The 27,487-nt window shown below is 36.5% G+C and overlaps 1 protein-coding gene across 5 annotated transcripts in view; it reads left to right on the top strand.

The window, feature by feature from the left end:
* The window catches only part of CAPRIN2 (caprin family member 2), a 63,312-nt gene extending 40,560 nt beyond the window's left edge, over positions 1-22,752 (top strand). For 2 of the 5 annotated variants that reach the window (XM_020975827.2, XM_020975829.2), the window contains exons 11-19: positions 329-410; positions 5,802-5,857; positions 6,385-6,477; positions 11,112-11,222; positions 12,686-12,857; positions 14,260-14,442; positions 15,668-15,768; positions 20,502-20,568; positions 21,810-22,752. In XM_020975827.2, the coding sequence (XP_020831486.1) occupies positions 329-410; positions 5,802-5,857; positions 6,385-6,477; positions 11,112-11,222; positions 12,686-12,857; positions 14,260-14,442; positions 15,668-15,768; positions 20,502-20,568; positions 21,810-22,378 (1,434 nt within the window). In that variant the 3' untranslated portion in view covers positions 22,379-22,752. The remainder of the gene's footprint in view (positions 1-328; positions 411-5,801; positions 5,858-6,384; positions 6,478-11,111; positions 11,223-12,685; positions 12,858-14,259; positions 14,443-15,667; positions 15,769-20,501; positions 20,569-21,809) is intronic. The other 3 variants (XM_078156643.1, XM_078156647.1, XM_078156653.1) reach the window with 3 other exon arrangements.
* The last annotated feature ends 4,735 nt before the right edge of the window (positions 22,753-27,487 follow it).

A 27,487-nucleotide genomic window follows, 5' to 3' on the forward strand; every position in this document is an offset into this window, starting at 1 on the left:
TCTCATGTAAAGATTATGCTTTGGAAATTGGTTGAATTTTTTTTCCCCCCAAGTGAGAATTGTTCATATAGTTGTAGAAGGTAGCTTCAATTATTTTGGCAGCTGCTTTATTTAAAAAAGCTGCCTAAATTTTTTTTTGTAGGAGGATCTCAGTTTAATATTTTTACTACAGCTTACAAATAAAAATATTATGCATCGTAAAAGTAACCACAGGCAGGTTTGAGCTTATGGCTTCCTTGCTGGTAACAGAGCTTTTAAATGAATTATAATCTTTGCTCCTACTTCATAATCTTTAATTTTGCCTTTTTTTTTAAATGGTGAATTTAAGGAATCAGTTTTGGATTTTGACAAGCCTTCAAGTGCAATTCCTTCACCACAGCTGCCTTCAGTTATTCCAGATAGTCCTGAAGGTATGTAATCAGTCTGAAATCTTTAGTTACAGTCCCCCTTTCACACTAAAGATTGATTCTGCTGGAAAATACTGCCAAATTGGAAGGAACTCCAAACTGACTCGTAATTTGTACCTGCCCAGTGTTTATGTGATTTTTGAAATTTGGTAGGAACAAACATTTAGGGAATAAATTAAAATAACTTACTTCTTGGAATATACCAACCTGTTATATAATTTAGAGATAAAGCATGGCAATATTTGAAGCTTTGCCCGGTTGCTTCTCTTGGAGTACATATTCTCATATTCTGTCAAGTTGGCCTTCATACTAGCAGTGATTTTAATTCTTAAAATACATGTGAAACTTTTTTTTGTTAGAATGCAGGCTTCTTGAGAGCAAGAATTGTTTCATTTTTGTGTTTGTATCCCTAGGACCTTAAGAAATTATTATGGGTGGGTTGAAACTGTTTTATATACCTAGTACAGATTTCAAACCTGCTTAGCCAAAATATTGGATGTATTGAAAGCTTATAATCTGTAAAATTGGATACCATTGAACTTTGGTTTTTCGAAGTGACTCAGATTCCAATTTTTATGACATGGGTATAACCAGGGGTGTTGCTGGCTGTCGTTCATCCTTTGTTCTTGAAGGGGACCAATGACATCATGAGGGTGATGTCTTGACTTCTGAATGAATTGGATATGGGTGAGTGAGACTGAGCAAAGTCATCTGTCTCACTCTCTCCTTCAGAGTCATCGAAGTCCAGTGAGGTGTGTTGGTAAATGTTTAATAACTTACTGAGGGTAATGGGGGAGAGAAATATATACACAACACATTTAAGTCAGTCAGTAAGCATTGTTAAGCACCTACTCTATGTCAGGTACTGTGCTAAGTGCTGAAGATACAAAGAAAGGTAAAAGATTCCGTCTTCGAGCTCAAAATCTAATGGGAGAGACAACAAGCAAACAAATATACACAAATAAGCTATGTACAGGATAAATAGGAAGTAATGGGCACAGGGAAGGCACTCGAATTAAGAGAGATTGATAAAGGCTTCCTGTAGAAGGTGAGATTTTAGCTGGAACTTGAAGGAAGCCAGGAGGAGAGACAAGGAAGGAAAGTGTTCTAGGCATAGGGGAGAGCCAAAGAAAATGCCCAGAGATGAGAGATGGACTATTTTGTTTTTCAAACAGCAAAGAGTATCACTGGATCCAAATACATGGGGGGCATGGGAGAAATAAGGTTTAAGATGCTTGGAAGGTAGGAGTGTGAGGGTGGGCTGCGTTATGAAGGGCTTTGAATGCCAAACAGAATTTTGTATTTGATCCTGGAGGTGATAGGAAACCACTGGAACGTGGGAATGACACAGTGGTGCTTTGGAAAGGTCAATTTGATTGATTGAATGGATGGTGGACTGGAGAGGGGAGGGGCTTGTGCCAGGGAAACCAATTAGTAGGCGATTACAATAGTTCCAGAGTTGGAGTATACCAATACCATACCATACCAGATAAGGGCCTGCAGAGAAGATAAGGGTATTTGAGGGATGTTTCATAAATGAAAAAGGCCTTGGCGAGTGAAAGCTAAGACTCAAGGATATCACTAAAGTTGTAGGCCTGGGTGACTGGGAGGATGGTGGTCCCCTCAGAGGAAGTTTGCAAGGGGGAGGATTCAGTGGAAAAGATAATGGGTTCAGTTTTGGACACGTTGAGTTTAAAATCAACTGGACTACTAGAGAGCTGTCTACTGAACATCTAATTGGAAATGTCTGAAAGGCTGATGGAGACTGAGATTAGAAATCTGAAGAGAGGTTAGGGCTGGATAAGTCGATTTGTGAATCATCAGCATTTGAAGTTTAATCTGCATCGTTAACATTTTCTCCATCACTCTTAGGTCTGGACTATCAATGAAACCATAATTCAAGGCTGATTTATAATGTACAGTCAGCTCATGCACACCCCTGGATATAACATATGTCCCACTTTTGAAGAAAGTACAATATAATAATGATGATGAAAGGGAAAGACGCCTGCAATGATGTAAGGGAGAGGCCTAGGCAAAGTGATCTGAGAAAGTGAAGCAGCATTTTCCCCTGGGTGTAGGGGAGGGAGAGGTCAGAAACCAGCCAAGGAAGGTTTCATGGAGAAGGTGGCATCTGGAGTTAGGCCTTGAAGGAACAGGATGCTATTCTCATCCCTAGAATGGAAGGGATGAGACCACCAAGGGAGTGATTATGTAGGAAAATGAGAAGTGGGTGTAGGACAGAAGTTTGGAGTATGTCCACATTTTAAGGTCAAGAAGATGTATTATCAGCATACCCAAAGAGATAATACAAATGGAAAAAGGACCCACATGTACAAAAATATTTATATCATCTCTTTGTGGTGGCAAAGAATTGGAAATTGAGAGGATGCCCATCAATTGGGGAATGGCTGAACAAGTTGTGGTATGTGAATGTAATGGAATACTATTGTGCTATAAGAAATGATGAGCAGGCTGACTTCAGAAAATCCTGTAAAGAGTTGTATGGACTGATGCTGAGTGAAGTGAGCAGAACCAGGAGAATGTTGTACACAGTAACAGCCACGTTGAGTGATGACTGACCTTGATGGACTTAGCTGTTCTCAGCAATGCAAGGATCTAAGATGTTTCCAAAGGTCTTATGATGGAAAATGCTATCCACATCCAAAGAAAGAACTATAGAGTTTGAATGCAGATCAAAGCTTACTGTTTGCTATTTTTTTCTTCTGTTGTTTTGTTTTATTTTTTCTTTCTTGTGGTTCCTCCTCTTGGTTCTAATTCTTCCTTACAACATCACTAACAAGAAAATATGTTTAATAGGAATGTATATGTATAGCATATATCAGATTGTGCACCATCTTGGGAAGGGAGGAGGGAAGAGGGAGTGAGAAAAATTTAAAACTCAAAAGCTTATGGAAGTGATCATTGATAGATGTGTTATCAGCGCAAAGCAGAAGAGATGGTCGAAAGTTGAACCATGAAAGTATAGTGTCATTGAAGCCAAAGGAAGACAGTACCAAGAAGTAGGTGGAGGATGAATGGGGAAGAATGGGGATGAGATTTGAAGATGGAGGGAGAGGAGGGAAATCCCTTTGCTTTAATGATAAGGAGGGTCAAGGGACTTTGGAGTGAGCTATTTCAGAATAGTAGGGATAGAAGCCAGATTATTAAAGGTGTGAATAATGAATAAATGAAAAACCATAAAGTATTTGCTGCGAACAAAGAACTGTGCCGAACTTTGAGTCACAAATACAAAAGTAGGATAGTTTCTACCTTCAAGCTTACATTCTTATTTTTTTCACTTTTTTTTGTTGTTATAAACCTCACAAGCATAAATATTTCCCTATATAAAGGAGCAGAAAAAGGATTATATATGAGACTGAATATCTCTCTTTTTGAAAAAACTTCAATAAGCATTTTTAAATTTTTTTATGAATTTATTTTTAGTTTTCAATGAAATCACTTGCATATACGCTTTTGAGTTTTAAATTTTTCTCCCCTTCCCCCCCAAGATGGCGCTCAATCTGATATAGGCTCTACATATACATTCCTATTAAACATATTTCACATTAGTCATGTTGTAAGGAAGGATTAGAACCAATAGGAGGAACCACAAGAAAGAGGAAACAACAAAACAGGAGGAAAAAAAAGAGTAAACAGTATGCTTTGATCTGCATTCAAACTCCATAATTCTTTCTCTGGATATGGATAGCATTTTCCATTGTGAGACCTTTGGAGATGTCTTAGATCCTTGCATTGCTGAGAAGGGGTAAATCTATCAAAGTTAGTCATCGCATAATGTGATTGTTACTGTATACAGTGTTCTAGTTCTGCTCACTTCACTCAGCGTCAGTCCCCAGGTTTTTCTGAAGTCTACCTGCTCGTCATTTCTTATAGCACAATAGTATTCCATTACATTCATATATCACAACTGCCATTCCCCAGTTGATGAGCATCCCCCCAATTTCCAATTCTTTGCCACCACGGAAAGAGTTACTATAAATATTTTTGTTTATGTGGGTCCTTTCCCCATTTGTATGATCTGTTTGGGATACAGCCCTAGAAGTGCTATTGCTGGGTAGAAGGCCATGCACATTTTTATAGCCTTTTGGGCATAGTTCCAAATTGCTTTCCAGAATGGTTGGATCATTTCACAACTCCACCAACAATGCATTAGTGTTCCAGTTTTTCCCACATCTTCTCCAACATTTATCATTTTCCTGTTTTGTCATGTTGGCCAATCTGATAGATATGATGTGGTACCTCAGAGTTGTTTTGATTTGCATTTCTCTAATCAATAGTGATTTAGAGCATTTTTTCATATGACTTTAGATGGCTTTAATTTCTTCATCTGAAAAGTGCCTGTTCATATTCTTTGACCACTTATCAATTGGGAGATGACTTGTATTTTTATAAATTTGACTGAGTTCTCTATGTATTTTAGAAATGAGGCACTTATCAGAGATAATGCTTGTAAAAATTCTTTCCCAATTTTCTACTTTCCTTTTAATCTTGGTTGCATTGGTTTTGTTTGTGCCAAAACTTTTCAATTTAATGTAATCAAAGTTATCCATTTTGCATTTCATAATGTTCTCTGTCTCCTGTTTGTTCATAAATTCTTCTGTTCTCCATAAATCTGACAGGTGAACCATTCCTTGATCTCCCAGTTTGCTTTTAGTATTAGCCTTTATATCTAAATCATGAACCCATTTTGACTTTATTTTGGTATATGGTGTAAGATTTTGGTCTATGCCTAGTTTCTGCCATACTCTTTTCCAGTTTTTTGTCAAATAGTGAGTTCTTATCCCAGAAGCAGGAGTCTCTAGGTGAGACTGAATCTCTTAATGTGCAGCTTGGAATTTGTTTTTTGTTTTTTAAGGCTAGAATAAATGTAGTTATATTGACCCTTTCCAGTAGTGATGACAGTTGATTTGATTATAGTTCCAGAATTTTTTTCCCTTTTTTTTTTTTTGTCACTACACATTTGGTATTGGAGAAGAAATAAGACAATAACTTGAGGGGGGGTGATAGCAGGGTTGAGGGAAAGATATTAGAATAGGGGAAATGAGGAGGTTTATATACTGTAGTTAACAACTTAGCTCTTTTTATGAAAGTTCAAAATACTACTTTCTTTCCTTGTTTTTAAAATCCTTGTAGTGTCAATGTGCAACAGTGGGAGCAGGTATCTTTTCTCCCCTTTTTGGCAAATCTTTCTCCAACTTCTTATTTTAAAAATACGTTAGCAAACCCTTAATGAACTGAACATTAGATGCTGTAACTCAACTGCAACTAGTACTTTCTCCAATACCTGCTTTGACTTGCTACCTAGTTTGTAGAGATGGAAGAAATAAAATCTCATTCCTTTTAACATTAGCTTACTTATATATTTTGCAGCTTCCATGGAACAGAAACTACCTAACCAAAATGACTTTCTTCAAGAGCCATTACAAGTAAGTTCTTAGTCTCTAGAGTTGTTAGTCACTTAATCTGTCCTCTTAATGTTGACCTCCTAAGAACACATAACTTAAATAGCTCCTAATGAGAAACCCTTGTTCCATATACTACTCAGAGATATGTCAAAGATGTGGTAATGTAAAATTTGATTACCACTGGAAATTATCATAAATTATCTTGGAATAAGTGATTCTGGGATAGAGTAAAATATATATTGGTAGTGAAAGGAATAAGTATGAGTTGCCTTCTGAATTATAGTATTCCATGCATAACTTGCTTATTAGTACTTATTATTATTATTATTATTATTATTATAATTATTGCTTATTAATATCGTTTTAGAACAAGGAGAGATGTTAGAGTGTAGTTCCTGAGCTAATCGTACTTTACAGACTTTTGTGGGTGCTATAATTTTACTGCTGATTTAGTCATACTCATTACCAAAAAGCTCCTCTTGTATGGCAAAAATGTGTCTTTCGGTAAATTATATTTCAATTTGACCCTTTTGTGTTCCTTTCTTTAGGCTGCTGCTTCTCCTGTTAAGCATAGTACAAATTCTTTAGTGATTGCTGATCAAGCTTCTTCTGGATCTGAAACAGAGCTAGAGACTCCTCAGGTAAAAGATATATTGACTCTGATCATAAAGCAAAACTAGCTTTACTTTTGTCACTGAGTAAAGGTAGCAATAACAGGGCTGATCTTTACTTATAAACTGTAATGACCAATTAATTGCATAATTCCATAGTTACGTTTGACTAATGTGTTGAGTAATGCCTGGCTTTATTTTTGTCAAGCTAGCCTCCTTTCTGCCTTGGTAGAATGAGGAATAAATGCTAAATAACTAATCAGATGAAATAGTAATTTGATTTGGAAAGTAGACTCAGCCTGTAATAAAGCAATTGTTATTGGGAGGTATGAACTCAAAGGTGTGCAGTGTAATTGGGTAGATCTGTACAATCTGCCAATTTTAAGGTGGCCTACTATCTGAAAGAATATTGAGATAACAAAGAAAAAGGGGCTTATACCAGCTTGGTTATTAATAGTTTTTGTTGGAATTGATTTGGTTAGCTTAGGTCCTGGGTGGCAATAGGCCAAAGTAACATTGTAGATCCTCCAACCAACTCCAGGCCAGGTGAAGGTGTTACATAGAAACAAAATAAAGAAGGCATATAACCAGGGATGGTCCAAGGTCACATGCAAGTTTTCCCATGGTATCGTTGGAGATTCTTTTTCTGTTTACATTTACTTAGGGTAGTTTACATTCTCTGTGAGACTTAAGGTCATATTCCTAAGCTCTGGTTACTACTATATATGCAGTAACTACAGATTTGTAGATATATTTATAGGTTATTAATTAATTTTAACTCTTAGCTTTGTAGATAGGCTAAAGATAGGCAAAGACAGTGAGGACTGTGGTACTTAAGCTCTTGTCATACCTAGTTACAGGAACTAAGACCTTTTAGTTTTAATCAGTTCATAATTGGAAAACATGCCCTATTCCCTAGGTTCCATTATCTGCTATACTGGAATATAGTTCTGTCAGGTGCCTTAACTTGCTGTGGCTACTCAGAATAACAGTAAAAATTTATTAAACACCTGCTATGTGCTAGGCTTTCTTCTAAGTGCTGGCAATAAAAGAAAGGCAAAAAATAGTCCCTGCTCTCAAGGAGATCACAGTCTAATGATGGAGACAATAAGATGAGTAATCAATCTCAAAGGTGTCAGGCTCCCCTTTGGTCCACATGTAGTCCATCCATGCCTTTCTCTGCCTTAAAATGTTCACCTATTGTATTGGGAGGTATGAACTCAAAGTTGTGCAGTGTAATTGGGCAGTAAATCTGGGGTGATGTTATTGACCTTCCTGTGGCCCCAGGCAACTTCCCACCCTTAGTCCTATCTAGGCTCCCTGGAGTTCTATTACCTCATAGACTACTTGGCCACTCCTAGATCCCTCCTATATAGTATTTCTGTGTATAAGGTCCATCTTGTCTCCGTTAAGGTGCTTGGATTCTTATAATCTAGCCACTTCTCAGATTCTTAGAATCTAGCCAGTACTCATATTCCTCAAGTCTGGCTTATATGGTGGATCTTTAATAAATCTTGTCTTTGGCTGGAAAAAAAAGTCTGGGGTGATAACAAGCTCAAGACTATAGATACCCCCCCACACACACATGTTCTAATCAATTATAGCTCTGTTTCAGACCCTTCCCCCAAAATGCATTGAACATATGATTCTATTGAAACTACTCATTTCTGACTCAGAATCTCCTCTCCAACCCAAATAAAAAATGCTGCATGTGTTAATACTAGTATCTTCTTTCTGTTGATTATATCCAATCTATCTTGTATATATTTTGTTTGTGCATAATTATTTACATGTTTCTATCATTGACTCAAGGGAAGTCTAATACTCAATGTTCAAGAATTGTAAAGGTTAAAAAGTGCTTAATTATTTACATGTTGTTTCCATCATTAGACTCCAGGGGAGTCTAATACTCAATGCTCAAGAATTATAAAGGGTAGCTAGGTGGTGCAGTGGATAGAGAAGTCACTTAACCCCAATTGCCTAAAAAAAAAAGGGGAGGGGTATAAAGAACTGTAAAGGATAAAAAGTTGATGAAGTATACTCATTCACGCAACTCTGGTTGAGCTTTTAGAAATTTTAGGTGTGACTAAGCAAAATGTTATTAAGTTCGTGAGCACTGGGGTAGATTTAAGTCTTTGGATTTGAAGAGATGAAGTGTTTCTTTGACTGGACAAAATGGAGCTGTTTCAGTAGTCTTGGCCTAATCTTTTTGTTCTTGTGCTGAGCACTTACATTGCTGAATATCTGAACACTCAGTTGGTAAACATTTATTAAGTGCCTACTGTGTGCCTGGCACTGTGATAAACTGGGGAGAGAAAAATAGACAAAAGATAGTTCTTGGCCTCAAAGAGCTTAAAAATCTAATGGAGGAGACAACATGCAAACAAATATATACAAAGCAAACTAAAAATAAGGGATAATTAACAGGTGAGGCACTGGAATTAAGAAGGGTTGGGGAAGGCTTCCTATAGGAGGTGGGATTTTAGTTGAGACTGAAAGGAAGCCAGGGAGGTCAGTAGTCAGAGTAGAAGAGGTAGAGCTTACTAGGCTTGGAGAATAGCCAGCAAAAATGTCCAGAGCTGAGAGACAGAATGGCTTGTTGGTAAAACAGCCGGGAGGCCGTAATAAGTGGATTGAAGAGTATATGCTGGGGAGTAGGGTATGAGAAGACTGGCCAGTGGGGGTGGGGTGAGGGGGTTGGAATTAGAGGAGTGAGGTACCTAGGTTATGAAGTGCTTTGAATACAAAATAGCATTTTATATTTGTTCCTGGAGGGAAATAGGAAGGCACTAGAGTTTATTGAGTAAGGGGATGACATGGTCAAACTTGTGTTTTAGGAAAATCACTTTAGTGTCTTAATGGAGGATGAGTTAGAATGGGGAAGACACTTGGGGCAGGCAGGCCCACTAGCAGTTTGTTGCAGTAAGCCAAGCGTGAGGTGATGAGGGCCTGCACTGAAGAGGTGGCAGTGTCAGAGGAGAGAAACGAACATATTTGAGAAATGTTGCAAAAGTGAATCGACATGTCTTGGAAACTGTTGTATATGGAAGATTGGGGAGATAGTGAGGAATCCAGGAAGATTCCCATATTGAGAGACACTGAGGGGTAGGAGGCATGGCAATGTTACTTTGACTTTTTTAAGGGCAGAAATAGTAGTCCTGAATATGTGTCAGGGGCCTAGAACTATTCCTTCTTCCCCCCAAAATTTTCTACATTATTTGTCTGTTGTCTTTAGGCTTCTAGAGGGGGTGGGTGAAAACCATGATATAAGTGTTTATTTTTAAAAATAAATTGTGAAGTGGCACTTAAAAATGTGCATGCTTTCTACATTACTCTGACTGCTTTTAGTTTGTGTATAAGAATGGAAAGTTTTTGTCTTTACTAGGTTTAAGCTTCTAAATAGTAGGCAAAAGAATCGAAAGATTATAAGGAATTGACTTGTTTCCTTAATGTATGTGCTATCTTTAGGATTACTTAGAGAAAAAAGTATTTATTCTTGTCACTTTGAATTGAAATGGAGGGTTTATTGTAGCTCTGTTTCTCTCAGTGACTGGTACAGTAATAATGGACATCAATATTGTACTTAAAGGTTTGCAAAACCGTTTATGTAAAATCTCACTGAAACAGTCTAAGATAAGTACTACAGGTATTATTTGCATTTTTTTTTACATATGAGGAAACTGATAACAGAGAAGTTAGGTGTCAGAGGCAGGATTTAAACCCATATCTTTCTGATTTCAAATCTAGCACCCTATTAGCTACACCGTGTTAACTGCTACCTTCTTGTTTATCTTTGTCAGAGTGCTGTTTTGACAAAATGATGGAAATGCTTTTAATTCTAGGTAACTGCTTCTTTGCATAGTATAATACCTGGTGATTACAGTTTCTTTTAGAGCAAGTCTCTGGAAAACACATAAAATGATATTCCAAATAAAATTAGAATAATATTTAAGTTTTGGTGCCGAATTGAAACTCATCTTTCATTTAAGGTGCTGATCCATCTCTTAGTATGATGTCTTACTAAGCAGTGGATAGTCTACTGAATATGAACATGAAGCTTGCTACCATGCCTAGTTAAGAGATAGTTAAACTTACCTGTAGCTGACTGTGTGATTTACTTTAAACCCTTTGTTTTATAATTTGTTTTCTTCACTTGTATGGACTGATAAATATTTTGGCTTGTTAAGAATTGACTATTAAAATAGGCTTATTTAACTTTTCTGGCGCTTTCTCCCCAGTTTTGTAACTTAAATTGTTGAATACAAGCATTTGAAAATGAAAATTGGCTGAAATTTTTAGGGTTTTCTGGAACTGTAATTAAATCCAAATTTTACAAATTTTGAATTGGTTTTAATTGGAAAATAATAAATTTAAGAGTGAATTAGCTGCATTTTCAACTGCTAATCTTCTAAATTGATGGAAGGCCTGCACTCAATTAAGACACTTTTCCCTTTGTCAGCATGCTGCTGCAAATCAAGCACTAGTGTGCATCCTCAGCATTCAAGATTTGAATTGTAAGCACAAGCTAATCTTTTGTTTGGCTATGTCCAAATATCATCCTGCCCAGTCTGCTGACTTGTGACAATCTGGGGTTTAGTGTAAGCTAACTACTTGTGGTATATAATGGATCACAGGCTGAAAACCCTAACATTTTTCTTCCCTAGGCAGCAATTCCTCCAAGTAAGCAGCTAACTTCACTACCTTCTGCAAATCCCCCCATGTCACAAGCTTCCCAGGAACAGGTCTTCCAGTCACCTCCAGCAAGCAGTAGTACGGTAAACATGAATATAGCACCGTTTCAAACTATGCAGACAGCAAGGATGGAATTTATTCATGGTTCAGGGTTCATGTTACTATGATGTTTATTTAATTTCCTTTATACTTAAGCTATATGTTATCCCTAGTGGGATGAAAAAACATCTCTTTTTCTGGGGCTTGTAGCATTTATCAAAATATTTCATGAAAAATCTTCATACTAAACATATATATTAAAAAAGAGTATATCAGAGTTCAAACCTAATATCACCAGAACACTGTTTCCTTCTTGCTGATTAAAAAAAAAATCAGTAGGGTACAGAGACAGCAAATCTGAGAAGATTACCATCAGATTTTTGTTGTTGTTCAGTTGTTTCCAGTTGTGCACAACTTTTTGTGACCCCATTTGGTGTTTTCTTGGCAAAGATACTAGAGTGGTTTGCCATTTCCTTCTTCAGCTCATTTTACAGATGGAAACTGAGGCAAACAGGGTTATGTAACCTCCCTGGAATCATGCATCTGGTTAGTGTCTGAGGCTGGATTTGAATTCAGGAAGATGAGTCTTCCCGACTCACTTCCTGGCCTGACTCCAGGCCTGGCACTCTTATTTACTGAACCACCTAGCAGCCCACCACCAGATCCTGAAAAATTGTTTTTCTCGTACTACTAGGGTGAGATCCAAATTCTTTAGCCTCACTTTCAGAGCACTTCGCATGCTAGCACCAAATTCATTTTTTACCTTTTTTATGACTTCTTTAAAAAATCAGAAGCCTCTAATACAATACAGTTTAGAGTCTCCTGAATATGCCATGTACATTGTCTCTTTGAGCCTTGCCACAGCTGCCTCTTTTGTCTATCTGTCTGTCTGAATCCTTTCTAGCTTAAGGCCCATCTCTTCTGAGAAGACTTCCTAGACCATGTCAAACCCATACATAGAAAGCTTTCTTTAACTCCATTGAACTTTTTTTTTCCCCTGTGAATTTGTTTAACTTTCTGTACTACTTATCTACGTATTATCTTCTTCATATTCCTTGTGTCCTCAACCAAATTATAGGTACAGATTGTCTGTTTTTTATTTCTTGCCATGTCTTGAGCATGGTAGACATACAAAAGATCTTAATTGTTTCTATGTATATTAATCATTTAAAGGAACAGGCAAGAAAGTAAATGTAGACTACTAGGGTATAAACACTGATGGGAATGGGAATGAGTAAATCAGTAAAGGATTCCTCAGTGTGGAAAACATATCTGTCATTCTCCATACACGAAATAAATTATTAGAGTAAATGGAAATCTTATGTTTTGTTTATGTTAGCCGTTTTTGTGTGTGTTCACTACCTGGGTTATGCTATAAAGATTCTATAAAGAATCTAAAACTACCCTCAAGTATTGAACATTGGGGAATTTTTTTAGATAGCTCTCAGTGAAATTCTCTTGCAAGAAAAATTGCAAACCACTCAAAATATGCAATTGCCTCTCTAAGGTATTCAATGTGAGTGCACCTTTGCCTCCACGGAAAGAACAAGAGATAAAAGACTTGCCTTATTCAAGTGGATATAATCAAAGTTACACTACAGCAAGCACACAGACAGCACCGCAGTGCCAGTTGCCATCTACACATGTGGGACAAACTACTCTCTCCCAAGAGCAGACTGGTAAGAAAGACTTGGAATGTGAATGGATGGCAAAGGCAATTGTTAAGGACTTACTCTATCCCAGGTACTGTACTAAGTCCTGGGAACGCAAGTAAAAGGAAGCAGGATAGTATCTACCCTGAGGGACCTTATAGTGCTTTGAAAATACCACTACTCTTTCTCATTTAGTTAGGTGCAATGCTGTTTTATAATTTTTTATTTTATGTTTCATCCAGACCAGAAAACTTGGATTTTTATCAGGATGGGGGATTTCTGGTATGAAAACTCCCAACTTATTTGTAACTTTAAATTTTAGACTTGCTTTGAGCAGTAAGAGGTTAGGAGATTGGCTTATAGTCAAACATTCTATGTACGGGTCAAGCAGGACTTAAACCCAGGTCTTTCTGACTGAGGCTGGCTCTCAGTTTGCTGTTGTGCAGTCTCTCATTTATGACTTACATAACAGTACTCTTGCCAAACTCATTGGAGGTCTCAGAGATTGCAAATTGCTAGTGTGTATGAACCCAGTCATTTGGCAGTTTGATTCAAGTATGTCTGAAAGTGTGACCCTGGGCAAGTCATTGAGCTTCTGTCTGTGTCAGTTTCCTCATCTGTGAAAAAGGGATAATGATAGCTCCTACCTCCCATGGTTGTTGGGGGGGATCAAATGAGATATTTGTCAAGTTCTTTGGAAACTTTAAAGTACTTTATGAATGCTGGCTATTGAAAGCAGTTACTGATAATCTATTATATAGCTAGCCTATTTTCATACTATGCTTCGTGTTTTTTTTTTTCTTAAATCAGACACCCATTTAGGATGAGGGAGGGAAAAAACCTATTAAGAGAACTTTCAGGGGCAGCTAGGTGCCACAGTGGATGGAGCACTGGCCCTGGAGTCAGGAAGACCAGAGTTCAAATCCAGCCTTAGACACATAACACTTACTAGCTGTGTGACTCTGGGCAAGTCACTTAACCTCAATTTTCTTGAAAAGAAAAAAAAAGTAATTTTCAATGTATAATATTGGGAAGCGATATTAAAGATGGGATTGCTATTTTGAAATGTTATCCTGTCTGTCCTGCTCTATCAGAAAAGTTAAGAAAACTTTGAACTTAAATTATGTTTGTTAAGGGCTTATTAGGGTTAAGGGTTTTATTAGCATTGGCCTTTCCTACCTTAGAAAGATTTTTTTTAATCTAAACTATTTGTTATATGGAATGTTGAAATTGAAGTCAGGAAGACCCAAGCTACATCTGATTGTGATGTGTAATTGCATTTATATTACCAGAATTTTGTCAGATAGAGACACATATACACACACAGAGTTATCAGTTTTTGTTTTGTTTTCTCCCTTTCAGTAATTTTAATTCAGCAACAATATTGACATTTCTTGATTCTTAACTCTTGAACACTCTTCTTATGCAGCAAACAGTCAACCTGATGGAGCAATTCAAGTAAGCAGTGGTAGCCTTGCCTTTTATCCTGCACAGACTAATGTGTTCCCCAGATCCACCCAATCATATCTTAGTAACCGAGGATCTATTAGAGGATGTACTCGTGGTGGGAGATCACTGACAAATTCCTTTCGCTCGCCTGGTGGGTATAAAGGTATGGTTTTAAATAAGTTTCTGTTATGCTTCATTTTTTGTCTTTGTATTTTTTATGTTTTTTTTAACTGCTGTCATTGCTTTTCTTTGAAAGAACACTATCTTATAACAAAATACCTTTAAACAAAATAAACTCAGACTTTTACCACTTAGGGCCCATTATGCATCTACTGAGATGAAAGAGGTTTGTTTCTTCATTGGTTTTCTGGAGTCAAGAGGCTTACATTGATTTGAGTTCTGATGTTTTGTATTGTTTGGGTTTTTTGCATTGTTGTAGTGATTATGTATGTTCTCATGCTTCTGTCACTCTGCATTACTTTGAAGGAATGTTCCCAAAAGTTTCTCTGAATTCTTCATAATTAACTGTTATGGTGTAATTACATTTATATACTCTAATTTTTTTCAGTCATTCCTAATGATCAGGTGCTTGGTTGCCTAGTTTTTCTTTTGTTTTGCTCCCTAATGGTTCTGCATAGATTTTATCAGACTCAGATTATCTTGACTTTTGCCTCTCTACCATGTACCTTTATCATATGTGATAAACTATAAGTTCTTTAAATATCCTCTGCTTTTAGAAGAGTGTTTATAATGTATCTAAAGCATGTATGGCAAGCCTTAATTTTTTTATAGAATGAAAACATTTGATTAAATTATTTAATACAGGAAAAGTTACCCGTATTTTTCTGGGATAGATGTTTGTCTCTCTTCTATGAGAAATCAAATTCTTTGCTGATTCTTGCTTCTTGAAAAACCTTTTGCTTTGTATAATAAGTAAACCTAGTAGCCTCAGTGACCAGAGTATAACATATGCAGCAATCTGAGAGTCTTCAAGAAATTTTTTGGTGATTTAATCAGGAGTTGGCAAACTATAGCCAATGGGCCAAATCCCAGCTGACCAGGAAGCTAAGAATGGTTTTTACATTTTTAAATAAAGATTTATTGTATTTTTAACTGTAAAAGCTGTTCTTAGCTGAGAGACCATATGAAAAGGGGCCTGGATTTGACCAAATGATTTAGATTAATGAACCTATTTTATTCGTTCACCTATTAATGAACCTATTTTTATCCCTAGATAACATAAAACATCCTATTTTCTTTTGTGTCAATTTATGACGATAGATCTAAATCTGTAAAAATAATATATTATTTAAAAGCTAAGGTAAGTCTTTTCAGCAAAGGAAAGGATATTTTAAGAAGTCTAACAATGCTAATTTTTAATTTTTTAGGTTTTGATACTTACAGAGGATCCCCTGTCATTGCCAATGGCAGTTATAGTCACCTGCAATTCCAAGCTAGAGAATATCCTGGAACACCATATTCCCAAAGGGTAAGGGAAGATACATAGTGGTTCACTTGTTGATGGATTAAAATAGTAACCACACTAGAATATTTTTAAAAAGCCATCTCTCAAGAATGGAATGTTTCTAAATATACTAAGGTGTGTTGGGGTGACAACTTGACACAAATCTCTTCAGATATGTCAGAATATAAATCCTATACAACAAAACATTATTTTTAGGTTATGCCAACATACGTTTATCAAGGGCCTGTTATATGTAAAGTATTAGACTACATGCTGAGGAAGACAAAATACTTATGTAATATTTTATTAAAACTTTCGTACTTTTCTCACAACAGTTCTTGAGTCATTTCTCCTGCACATATATAAACCCTATTTTATACATAAAGAAGTTGCAACACAGAAGTTTAATTTTCTAAGCCCTGCCCTCTTAGAGCTTAGTATGTGAAAGTTTTAAATGGCTAAGTATAGAAGCATTGTGAAATGTTGGAATAACATTTAAGAAGGCTTAGGTTCAAAGCCTACTTTTGATTCTATAGTTACATGACTCTGGCAAGTCAGTTAACCCTGTGTGTTTTATGAAACTCCCTAGAACCTCCTCTCATAAGTCATAGGTTATTATGTGCATTGGTGGAAGGAGGAGAGGAGGGGCATTCTCTACTCTCATCACATTTTCTTCTGTATTATAGCAAAGTTCATAAGAGAAGCATACAGTTCTACTGAATTCTGTGGAAGGAAAAGGCATTACTACTGGAATTTGGGAGTTGGGCTAAAGGGAGTGGCTTTGGGATTGGGTTTTGAAGGATGAGTAAGAATTAAACAAGCATTCTAAACAATGGGAATGTAATAAGCAAAGACATTAAAGGCAGAGGGAGTGTGTGTGGGAGATAGCAAGTGGTCCAGTTTGATAAATAGAGTATGTGGAGATGTGAAATAAGGACATCTGGAAATGCAGGATGGTCCCCAATTATTGTTGTTGTTTGTCCTTTGTTCTCAAAGAGGACCATAACATCGGGAAGGTGATGCCATGACTTGCAAATGAATTGGATTTAAGTGAGGGAGGGCTGTGCAAAGTCACCAGCCTTACTTTCTCCTCTGGAGCCATCTGGGTCCAGTGGCAAGATATAGATCAGGATGACTGGAGGTGGGCACCTGGTGCCCAATTACGGAGCACTTTGAATGCCAGAGTAAAGAGTTTGGACTTGAAAGGGTACAACTAAGTAAGAACCATTGAAAAGTTTGGTGCAGATTAATATCAAATATACGTATAAAGGAAGTTAGCAGTATTAGGAAGTTAAGAAGTGATTTTTATAGAGAAGAGAGAAAGAAGACAAAAAGACCTATTGGGAAGCCATATCAATAATCTTGTAAGTGGTAACAAGGGCTTGGTAGAATCAACAGAATTGTCTCTTTCACTTCTTTCCTCCTTCTCTTACCTTCCACATCCAAAGATACTACTACAGTTTTCCTATATGGAAAACTAGATGATTAGTGGTCCTAGTGATAGAAATGATGAACGTAGTCAGGGACTGATTTTAGGGAGCAATATAAGTGTAGCTTTAGGGATATTGATTTCAAGGTGCTGGTGGGACATAAGTTGTTGTTCAGTCGTTTCAGTCATGTCCAACTCTTCTGGACCCCATTTGGGGGTTTTCTTAGCAGATACTGGATAGGTTTGCCATTTCCTTCTCCAGCCCATTTTACAGATGAGGAAACTCAGGCAAACAGGGTTAAGTGACCTCCCCAGAATCACAAAGCTACTAAGTTTCTGAGGCTGGTCAAGAAGGTGGGTCTTTCTGACTCAAGACCTGGCACTCTATCCACTGTGCCTCCTAGCTGCCCTCTGGGACCTAGGTAGACCTGTTCTAGAGGAATTTGGAGATATGAGTCTGACATTTGAGAGAGAAATTAGGGCTGGTGACAGATTTGGGGATTATCTGTGGAGAGATGATGATTTGAGGCCATGATAATTAACGAGTGAATGGTTGTTACTTAACCCTAATTCTCAACCCTCCCTCTCCTTTTTGAAAAGACAGAACCTTTGTGAAGCAGTTAACTCGGAGAAAATAATTTGTAGTAAATTTTTCTGACACCGCTTTCATATTCAAGTTTTATAAGGAATTAATACAAATTTAGAACTATAAGAACCATTTCCAAATTGACAAATGGTCAAAGGATATAAATAGGCAATTTTCAAAGGAAGAAATTCAAGCTGTCAGCTGCCATATAAAAAATGTTTCACGTCACTAATAATTGGCAAAATAGAAATTAAAAGAACTCTGAAATTCTATTTCATACCCATTATATTAACAAAAATGAGAGAAAAGGAAAATGACAAATATACAAGCAGTGTGGGAATGGGCATATTATTCAATGCTGTTAGAATTGTGAAATGTTCCAGCTATTTTTTTGTTTTTTTTCCTTAGGCAATCGAGGTTAAGTGACTTGCCCAGGGTCACACGGCTAGTAAGTGTTAGGTGTCTTGAGGCTGGATTTGAACTCAGGTCCTCCTTACTCCAAGGCCAGAGCTCTATTCACTTCACCACCTAGCTGCCCCTTGTTCCAGCTATTTTGGAAAGCAGTTTGAAACTATGTCCACAAGGTGCCTAAGCTTGTATACCTTCTAACCCAGAAATACCATTACTAAGTCAATAAACCAGAGAGATCAAAGAGGAGAAGGACCTACATGTGTAAAAATATTTCTAGTAACTCTTTTTTTTGTAGTACCAAAGAATTGGAAACTAAAGAGGCTCCCATCAACAGGGGTGTGGCTGAACAAAATGGTAGCATAAGAATGTAATGGAATATTATAACAAAAAGGTGTGGTTTGAGAGAAAGTTGCAAAGTCTTGTATTCAGAGTGAAGTGAATAGAACCAAGAGAAAAATGTAAACAATGCCACGTAGAGAAAAATTTTGAATAACTTTAAATCTGATGAGCTACTAAGCATGATTCGAGAGGCCTGATGATAAAACCTGCTACCTCTCTCCTGTCCGGTGTTGGACTCGATGTCAAATAAGACACATTTTTAAACATAGCAACTGTGGGTTGTTTTTTTAGCTGTGCATGTTTGTTTCAAGGGTGTTGCCTTTTTTCTTTTCCAGTAGTGCATGTGCAAAGGGAGAGAGGAAATAAATGCTTGTTAATTGAAAAAAGAAGGACAAAAATTTTCCAGTGTTTTGTATTTTTTAAAAAAGTGACCCAGCTGACTTAAGGAATTAGAACAAAAGCCAGTCAAGGACTACAGTTCAGAGGAGAAATGAGATTTGTGGTTCTGAAGTCAAGGAGACAAGAGCATTCTGAAGGACAGGGTAGCCAAAAATTAGCCAAGAAAAGGGGAAGGGGGCAGTTAGAAGAATGCCTTTCATTTAGTGAGCTTTTGAGAGTACAATCTTAGTGGTAGGAAAAGAAGCCATATTGTAAGGGGTCGAAGGGATATTGGGTAATGAAAAATGGAGTGTACTTTTTTTACTGTAAAATAACTCTTTAAAGAAGTTTAGTAGTGCAGGATGAGAGTTGGGGTTTTTTATCTAACTGGTATTGGAGGTTGAAGGGAAAGATTTTTAGGGTTGTGGAGACAAAGCATATTTTTGTATGAAGATTGGAAGGAGTCAGTAGAGAAAGTCAACTTCAGCATCTTCCTTTCTCATTCTTGTAAAAACCTGGAGAATACAGAATGGGTTTAGGAATGTAGCAGAACTAATAGTACTAATCTGTCACCTAGAAAAGGTATATGATTTGTGTGAGGTCATACAGCTAATGAGTTGTAGAACTGAGATCCCAACCCAGGTCCTCTGATTCTCAATCTAGCAATCTTCCAACATTATTTCTCTTGACCATTGATGATTTCATTGTAGCATGGACCTTACTTTTCATCTATGTGTATCATTTGAATACTCTGTTCCTAATTCATCTGAGGCCCTTACCTGTGTGATTTTGAATAAACCTCTTAATCTTTTTGGGCCTCCATTCCCTTACGTATAAAATTAGAGAGCTGAACTAGGTGATCTCTAAAGTGCCTGCAGCTTAGATCCTAGCTCTAGATCTACTACCTGTAACAGATAACATTTTGCACATTTAAAAATAAATCAGATTTAACACTTCTGATAAATAGAAGACATAATTGTATCCTTGGGTTCTTTTAAAACTGTTTTAAAGGTCTTTGTGTAACATTCCACATGTTTCTTCAGTTTGGCTTTCATTTGAAATGCCATCTTATCACTAGATACATGCCTGAAGCCTGTTTAGTTTGTGCTCTGCCTTCAAAAAATTTGAATCCTCCCCTGACCCTCACCATGGTGAAGGTGGCATATAATTTAATTTTTTAAGAGTATTATGTTGTTTTTATTTTTGAAAGAGTAAAATTACTTAACTACTCATTACCTAATTACAAATTAACTAAATACTTAATTGAAAGAGAGAGATTGCTTCTGAAGTAAGTACCTACTTTAAATATGTATGTTTATGTATGCATTTGTTTGTGTATAGATATAGATATCTGTATGTAGATTTATATGTTTGTTATGTGTACAAATATGAAATCTTGACCTCTTGAGAGGCTAGTTTTCCTCAGGCTACAGAAAGGTAAAATTTATGGTTTGGGGTAACTTACAAAGGACTGTTATAACCATTTCTATGACTATGACAGGGTGACAAGCTAGCTTCTCGGGTTGTGAGACAAGTTGCTATTTTACATTAACTGTTTTCAGATGGACAGCTAATATAAGAGTTGAGATCAACATTGTGACATATTCCTTTTAGGATACTAATTTCCAGCAGTGTTATAAACGAGGAGGACTCTCTGGTGGTTCCCGTGCAAGTTCAAGAGGTGAGTTGTCATGGAACTGAGACAGATGAAAAGTGGTAGAGTTTCTGGGTAATTAATAATCGATATATTAATAAGGTTAGTAAATAATAAATTGAGTTCATTGGTTTCTCTCCGTAACCCAAGAATCTGCATGGAGATTGCTGAATGCTTAAGTACCTTTGGAAAAGGGGGTGTTGCTGATGGGTGAAAATCAACTCTGATTGGTTAACAATTAATGAGAGAATTAATATTATAATGAAGGGTGGGCTTTTTGTAATGAGGGGCTGGGGGATGTGACTTTGATCTTGTCAGGCTCCCAGATCATTCTGCTTCCTGAAATCTATACAAAAGAATCTGTTCTCCACCCAGTCCTACTTAAGTTGAACAATGGTAGAGTTATGGTCATAATTCTACATAGATAAGATGGTCTGGGTGGGGTAAATTTGGGGGCAAGGTCAGAAATGCCCTTGAGAAACTTTGAGAGGCAGTCAGGTGGTGCACTAGATAGAGCACCAGCCCTGAAGTCAGGAGGACCTGAGTTCGAATCTGGCCTCGGACCAAACATTTGACACTTACTGGCTGTGTGACCCTGGGCAAGTCGTGTAACCCCAGTTGCCTAATTTAAAAAAAAAAGAAAGAAAGAAACTTTGAGTGAGAAAGCAAAAAGAGGACCTTTGAGTCCCATATGTAAAATTGGTTATTAACATAATAAGAAAATAATCATTTTTCTTGGCACTAAGCACTGAGTAGTTATTTACCCTGTATTCCAAATTTGTAGGTCTTGTTTTCCTTTCAGTTAGCAATTGTAGGATCATGAATTTAGAACTAAAAGGGAACATAATCACTTAGCTGTGTGACCGTGAATAAGGAACTTAACTCTTTTTGTCTTCATTTCCCTTATTGGTAAATTGAAAAGTCTAGACCAGTTAAAGGTTCCTTCCAGCTCTTGTTCACAAGATTCCATATTGGTTTTGTCTTCCATACTGAAGGATGCTTAAATGATGAGTTAAATCACTGTGGCACACCAGTATATAGAAATGCAACAGTATAAAAACATTGCCATCTAGAATAATGTTTGCTCTAAGGAAATAATTGTCCTTCAAAGTCTAGCCACTCTATCATAGGTATGCTTACATGTTTCATTTATAGAACTGCAGAATTCAGTTCAGAATGTTTATGTAACTGTAGCCAACTAATGTTAAATATAAATTTAAAGCTAATTGCCTCATTTCAAAACATTCAATGTTCCTAATGCTATGTAGCAGGGTGGAGTGATTCTTCTCAGGTGAACAGTCCAGAACGAGAAAATGAAACCTTCAACAGTGTTGACTCTGGACAGGGAGACTCTCGTAGCATGACCCCTGTGGATGTGCCAGTGACAAGTCCAGCAGCCACCATTTTGCCAGTACATGTATATCCTCTTCCCCAGCAGATGAGAGTTGCCTTCTCAGCAGCCAGAACCTCTAATTTGGCCCCTGGAACTTTGGACCAGCCTATTGTGTTTGATCTTCTTCTGAACAACTTGGGAGAAACTTTTGACCTTCAGCTTGGTAGATTTAATTGTCCAGTGAATGGCACTTATGTTTTCATCTTTCACATGTTAAAGCTGGCAGTGAATGTTCCACTGTATGTCAATCTGATGAAGAATGAAGAAGTTTTAGTTTCGGCCTATGCTAATGATGGTGCTCCAGACCATGAAACTGCTAGTAATCATGCAATTCTTCAGCTATTCCAGGGAGACCAGATATGGTTACGTTTGCATAGGGGAGCGATTTATGGAAGCAGTTGGAAATATTCTACGTTTTCAGGATATCTCCTTTATCAAGACTGAAACCTACTATAGATTTATACTAGATAAAGTTCTTTATGATTAAGGATCAAAGGAGAAATTGACCATTCACTTATGATGATTTCAGGAAAAATATTATTTCTGGAGGAATTAGGAGGTACTATGCCTTTTTTCTTTTTTCTTTTCATCTTCCCATTCCCTGCCCTCCCTAAGTGAAATCCTGAATTACTAACTCAGCATTGATCTAGCACCTCATAAATTGTGATGCAGCCTTGCTAGTAAAGCTGTGAATGTATGTTATTTGCAATGAATCTTTAAAACTGTATCAATGTTCAAGCTTACTACACTGATTGCCTCAAGTTGAGTAAAGTTACAATGCCTTGTTGTGCCTCAATAAAACTGTAATATGCACTGTAGTTTTGCTGCTTAATTGAAAATATACTCTTGTTTTAGACTTGATAATCCATATGCAACTATTAAATAACCACAGGGAGCATGTATTGGGGTAAAATGTGGTATTGCAGTTGACTTTTCTCATTTTCTTGATGGGTCTTTAATGAGCATTACTTCCAACTCATATATAAAACACATGGACCCACTAACCTAATAGGCCTAAGACAATAACTAGCTGTTTGACCACAGATAAGTCACTTAACCTCTCAGACCTTGTTTTCTCATTTTGCAGTATTTGTTCTACCTACATCACAATATTGTTGATTTGGCAAAGCTTAATGCTTTACATATTATTGGTCAAATCACTAATTCTCCCAGTAGTGATTCTTTAGTGTTGTGTACTCTTCATGTAGAAAATCTTCCTAAAGCACAGGTCTGATTATATCACCTCCTTATTCAGTAAACTAAAGTGATTCCCTATCACCTCTAATAACAAATATAAAATTCTGTATTTGGCTTTTGACGTCCTTCATGACCAGGGTGCCTGCCTACCTTTTTATATGTTAATCTCTTCCACATAATCTGCTATTCAGTTATTTGTTTCTCATACAAGGTACTCCATCTCTAGAATGCATTTTCACTGGCTCTCCTCCACGCCTTGAAATCTCTCCTTCTTCATCTCTCTCTAATAGAGAATATAATCACATGCTAAACTACTGGATCCTTTTTATAGGAAAAACATTTACTATTTTGTAAGCCCCAAATCAGTACCTTTGATAACTATATTTAGGAATGGACCAAAAATGTATAAAGGCTGCTTGGGCTTCTCAGTTTTCAATTTTCTTAGGTTTTCCAATTTTCTTTTGTTTTTACATTATTTTCATTTCCCAATATAGTCATGCTTTTTTTTGAATGACCCTAAGGCTGATTTGTATTGTAGAACCCATCTCATTTTCAAAGATTTCAAAGTCAGCTCTGTAGGTAATTGGAATAATTAGAGAAGTGAGTGGGAATTGAGTAGCTTTTTCCAATTGATAGAGATTTTGGGATATCTAACTCTCCAGGGGTTTAGGTGACTAAATTTATATTTCTCCTTTTTTGTCTTAAATATGTTTGGTTTGTTCTTTGAGCATCTTCTAGCCATTTTTTTTCTTCTAAATTTGAGATTCCTAATTTTAGAAAATGAAGGAGGGGCAGCTAGGTGGCACAGTGGGTAGAGTAGAGTACTGGCCCCGGAGTCAGGAGGACCTAAAATTAAATGTGGCCTTAGACACTTACTAGCTGTGTGACCCTGGGCAAGTCACTTAACCCTGATTGCCTCAAAAAAAGAAAACAAAGGAGATTGTTCATTAAGTGTTAGTTATGTGACATACTAATGATTTCCAAACATTTTCATTTCCTTCATGACTTTTCCTACATTTTATTTCAAATAAAATCAAGAATTTATTAAAATTTAAGTATACAAAAATGATGTAATAGATTTGTTGGAAAATATGATTTGTATATTTATAACAAAATTTCATCACATCAATATCGGCTTGCTTTTTTACTGCAAATTTTTCAAAATGTGTCATTAATTTTGCTACTCAGTACTTTCTCACCCACTAATTGAACTGATATCTTTATAAAAGCTACAACAAAAATATTCTAGATGGTTGTAAAATTTGTATCAATTTGTTTGCTTAAACCAGATTATTCACCCTTAGCCAAAATAATAGTATCAGGTTCATATACTTGTTTCAGTATACTATCACAGGATAATTCAGTTAATCTTTGTTCAGAAGGAGTAAAATTAGATATATCATTTGTTCATGGCAAATGTGTTCCTTAGCCATTCATATTTTAAAATACTTGGGTAATTTAAATGAGAATTGCTTCCTGCAGACTGGTCAAATCAATCATACACATTTTCTATCTAATCTGCAGAACAGATTTTTTTTTAATTGAGAAAGATTTAAAAAATTTGGGATAAATTAATCTATATCTCTAACATTTTCATACAATTAGATTATCTTTCTGGATCATAGTATGAATAAGAATGTCGAAGTTGTTTACAGTACTCACTTTTTCAAAAATATCCACAAAATACAAGTTAAAGGAGGAAATTTTTGTCAAGAAATAAATTTGCTTCCACTTAATCACTAAGAAAAAAATGGCAATTTCTTTAGCTCGAACACCCTTGGCACAATTTTACAAAGACATTCTCTTCACTTGAGTTTTATAAAGTTGATTACTCTCATAACAACTTGAAAAACTCCATTTGAATAAGACTTTTAGACATATGAGTTTGTGTAAGCATTCCTTTTGATGCCACTGACAGATCCTTTGGAAATTAGTTCTTTGCTTATTAAAAGGATCCAAATTTATCTGGAAAGTCTCTTGGCTTGCCAACATTTTGCACATACCCTTTTGGAATATCAATATGATATCTTGCGCTGTTTTCAGACACAGCATTTGAGCAAAGTAAATACAGTGGGCTTTCAACAACCAGTACTTCTGAATCCCAATGATAGAGTGGATTGTATTTTTTGGATTTGGACTTGTATATACTTAGGGTTACTATACTTCCACTATTTAAACTAGTTGTTGCTTGTAATAGTTTCAGCTGAAACTGCTTATGTATTTCTCATGAAGTTTTTTTAATTAAAGACAATTAGAATTTAATTATTGAAAATTACAGCTGATAACTGAGTTATTTCAGAGTTTAAAATTACAGGAGGCTTTTTTTTTTTGGTGGGGAGGTACTGATTTATTGCCAAAAGATGATGCATTGTTGGTTGAGTTGTGACCTGATCGAATCATTCTGGAGGGCAATTTGGAACTATCCTCCCCTTGAGAAAGTGAATAATTTGCTATAGATTATATATGTGCAGTGAGGCAAAACATATTTCCATGTTGTGAAAGAAAACACAGACCAAAAAACCCCCCAAGAGATAAAGTACAAAAAAAAAAGTATACTGTGATCTTCATTCATGCTCCATTAGTATTTTCTCTGCAGATAGCATTTTTCATCATAAGTCCTACAGAATTATATTGCTGAGAATAGCTAAGTCATTTACAGTTGATCATTATACGATGTTACTGGTTCTGCTCATTTCACTTTGTATCAGTTCATGTAAGTCTCTCCAGGTTTCTCTGAGAGCATCTTCCTTATTTCTTAATAGCACAATAGTATTACATCACAGTCATATACCACAATTTGTTCAGCCATTCCTCAATTGATGGGCATCCCAGCATTTCCAATTTTTTTCCACCACAAAAAGTTGCTATAAATATTTTTGTGCATATAGGTTCATTCCTTTTTTTTTAAAATCTCTTTGTAATACAGATGTAGTAGTGGTACTGCTAGGTCAAAGGATAGTTTTAAAGCCCTTTAGGCATAGTTCCAAATTGCCCTCCAGAATGGTTGAATCAGTTCACAACTCAACCAACAATGCATTAGTGTTCCAATTTTCCCACATCCCCTCCAATATTTGTCATTTTCCTTTTCTGCCATATTTACCAATCTGATAGGTATGAGGTGGTATCACAGGATTGTTTTAATTTTCATTTCTCTAATCAATAGTGATTTAGAGTATTTTTTCATATAACTATAGATAGCTTTAATTACCTGGCCTGAAAACTGCCTTTTCATATCCTTTGACCATTTATCAAGTGGGGAATGACTCTTATTTTTATAAATTTGACTCAGTTCTCTAGATATTTGAGAAATGAGGTCTTTATCAGAGAAAGTTGCTATAATTTTTTTTCCGCAGTTGTGATTACTCTGTATTTCCCTCTACCTTATTTTTGTCTCTGTATATCCCACTCTCTTTCTCCTTTTACCCTATCCATCCTCAAAAGTGTTTTGCTTCTGACTACTGCCTCCCTTAATCCACCCTTCTATCAGCCCATTCTCCTTTCTCTTATCCCCTTCTCCCCCTGTCTTCCTGTAGGATAAGATAGATTTCTTTACCCAACTGAGTATGTATGTTATTCTCTCTTTGAGCCGATTCTGATGAGAGTAAGATTTACAGGCCAACTCCCCCACCTTCCACCAACTTCTTCCATTTCCCGCCCCCCCACTCTAAAAGCTCTTTTATGCCTCCTTTATATTTAAGATAATTTTCCCCATTCTACCTCTCCTTTCCTCCTTCTCCCAGTGCATTCCTTCTTTTCACCCGTTAATTTCATTTTTTAGGTATCATCCCATCACATTCAACTCACACCTATGGCCTCTGTCTATGCATACTTCTTCAAACAGCCCTAATAATGACAAAATTCTTAGGAGTTAAAAGTATCATCTTCCCATGTAGGAATGTAAACGGTTTAACCTTATTGAATCCCTTATAATTTCTCTTTCCTGTTTACCTGCTTCTTGTGAATCTTGCATTTAAAAACCAAATTTTCTGTTCAGTTCTGGTCTTTTCATCAGGAATGCTTGAAAGTCTTCTGTTTTGTTAAATATCCATTCCCTCCCCCACCCCACCCCCCGGATGATTATACTCAGTTTTGCTGGGTAGGTGATTCTTGGTTTAATCAGCTCTTTTTCCCTCCAGAATATCATATTCCAAGCCCTCTGTTCCTTTAATATACATGCTGCTAAATCTTGTGTTATCCAGAGTGTGGCTCCAGGATATTTGAATTGTTTCTTTCTGGCTACTTGTAGTATTTTCTCCTTGACTTGGGAGTTTAGGAATTTGGCTCTAATATTCCTGTGAGTTTTCATTTTGGGATCTCTTTCAGGAGGTGATTGGTATATTCTTTCAATTTCTATTT

Source organism: Phascolarctos cinereus, unplaced genomic scaffold (genome assembly GCF_003287225.1).
Source record: "Phascolarctos cinereus isolate Bilbo 61053 unplaced genomic scaffold, phaCin_HiC Scaffold_1;HRSCAF=81, whole genome shotgun sequence".
Classification (NCBI taxonomy): domain Eukaryota; kingdom Metazoa; phylum Chordata; class Mammalia; order Diprotodontia; family Phascolarctidae; genus Phascolarctos; species Phascolarctos cinereus.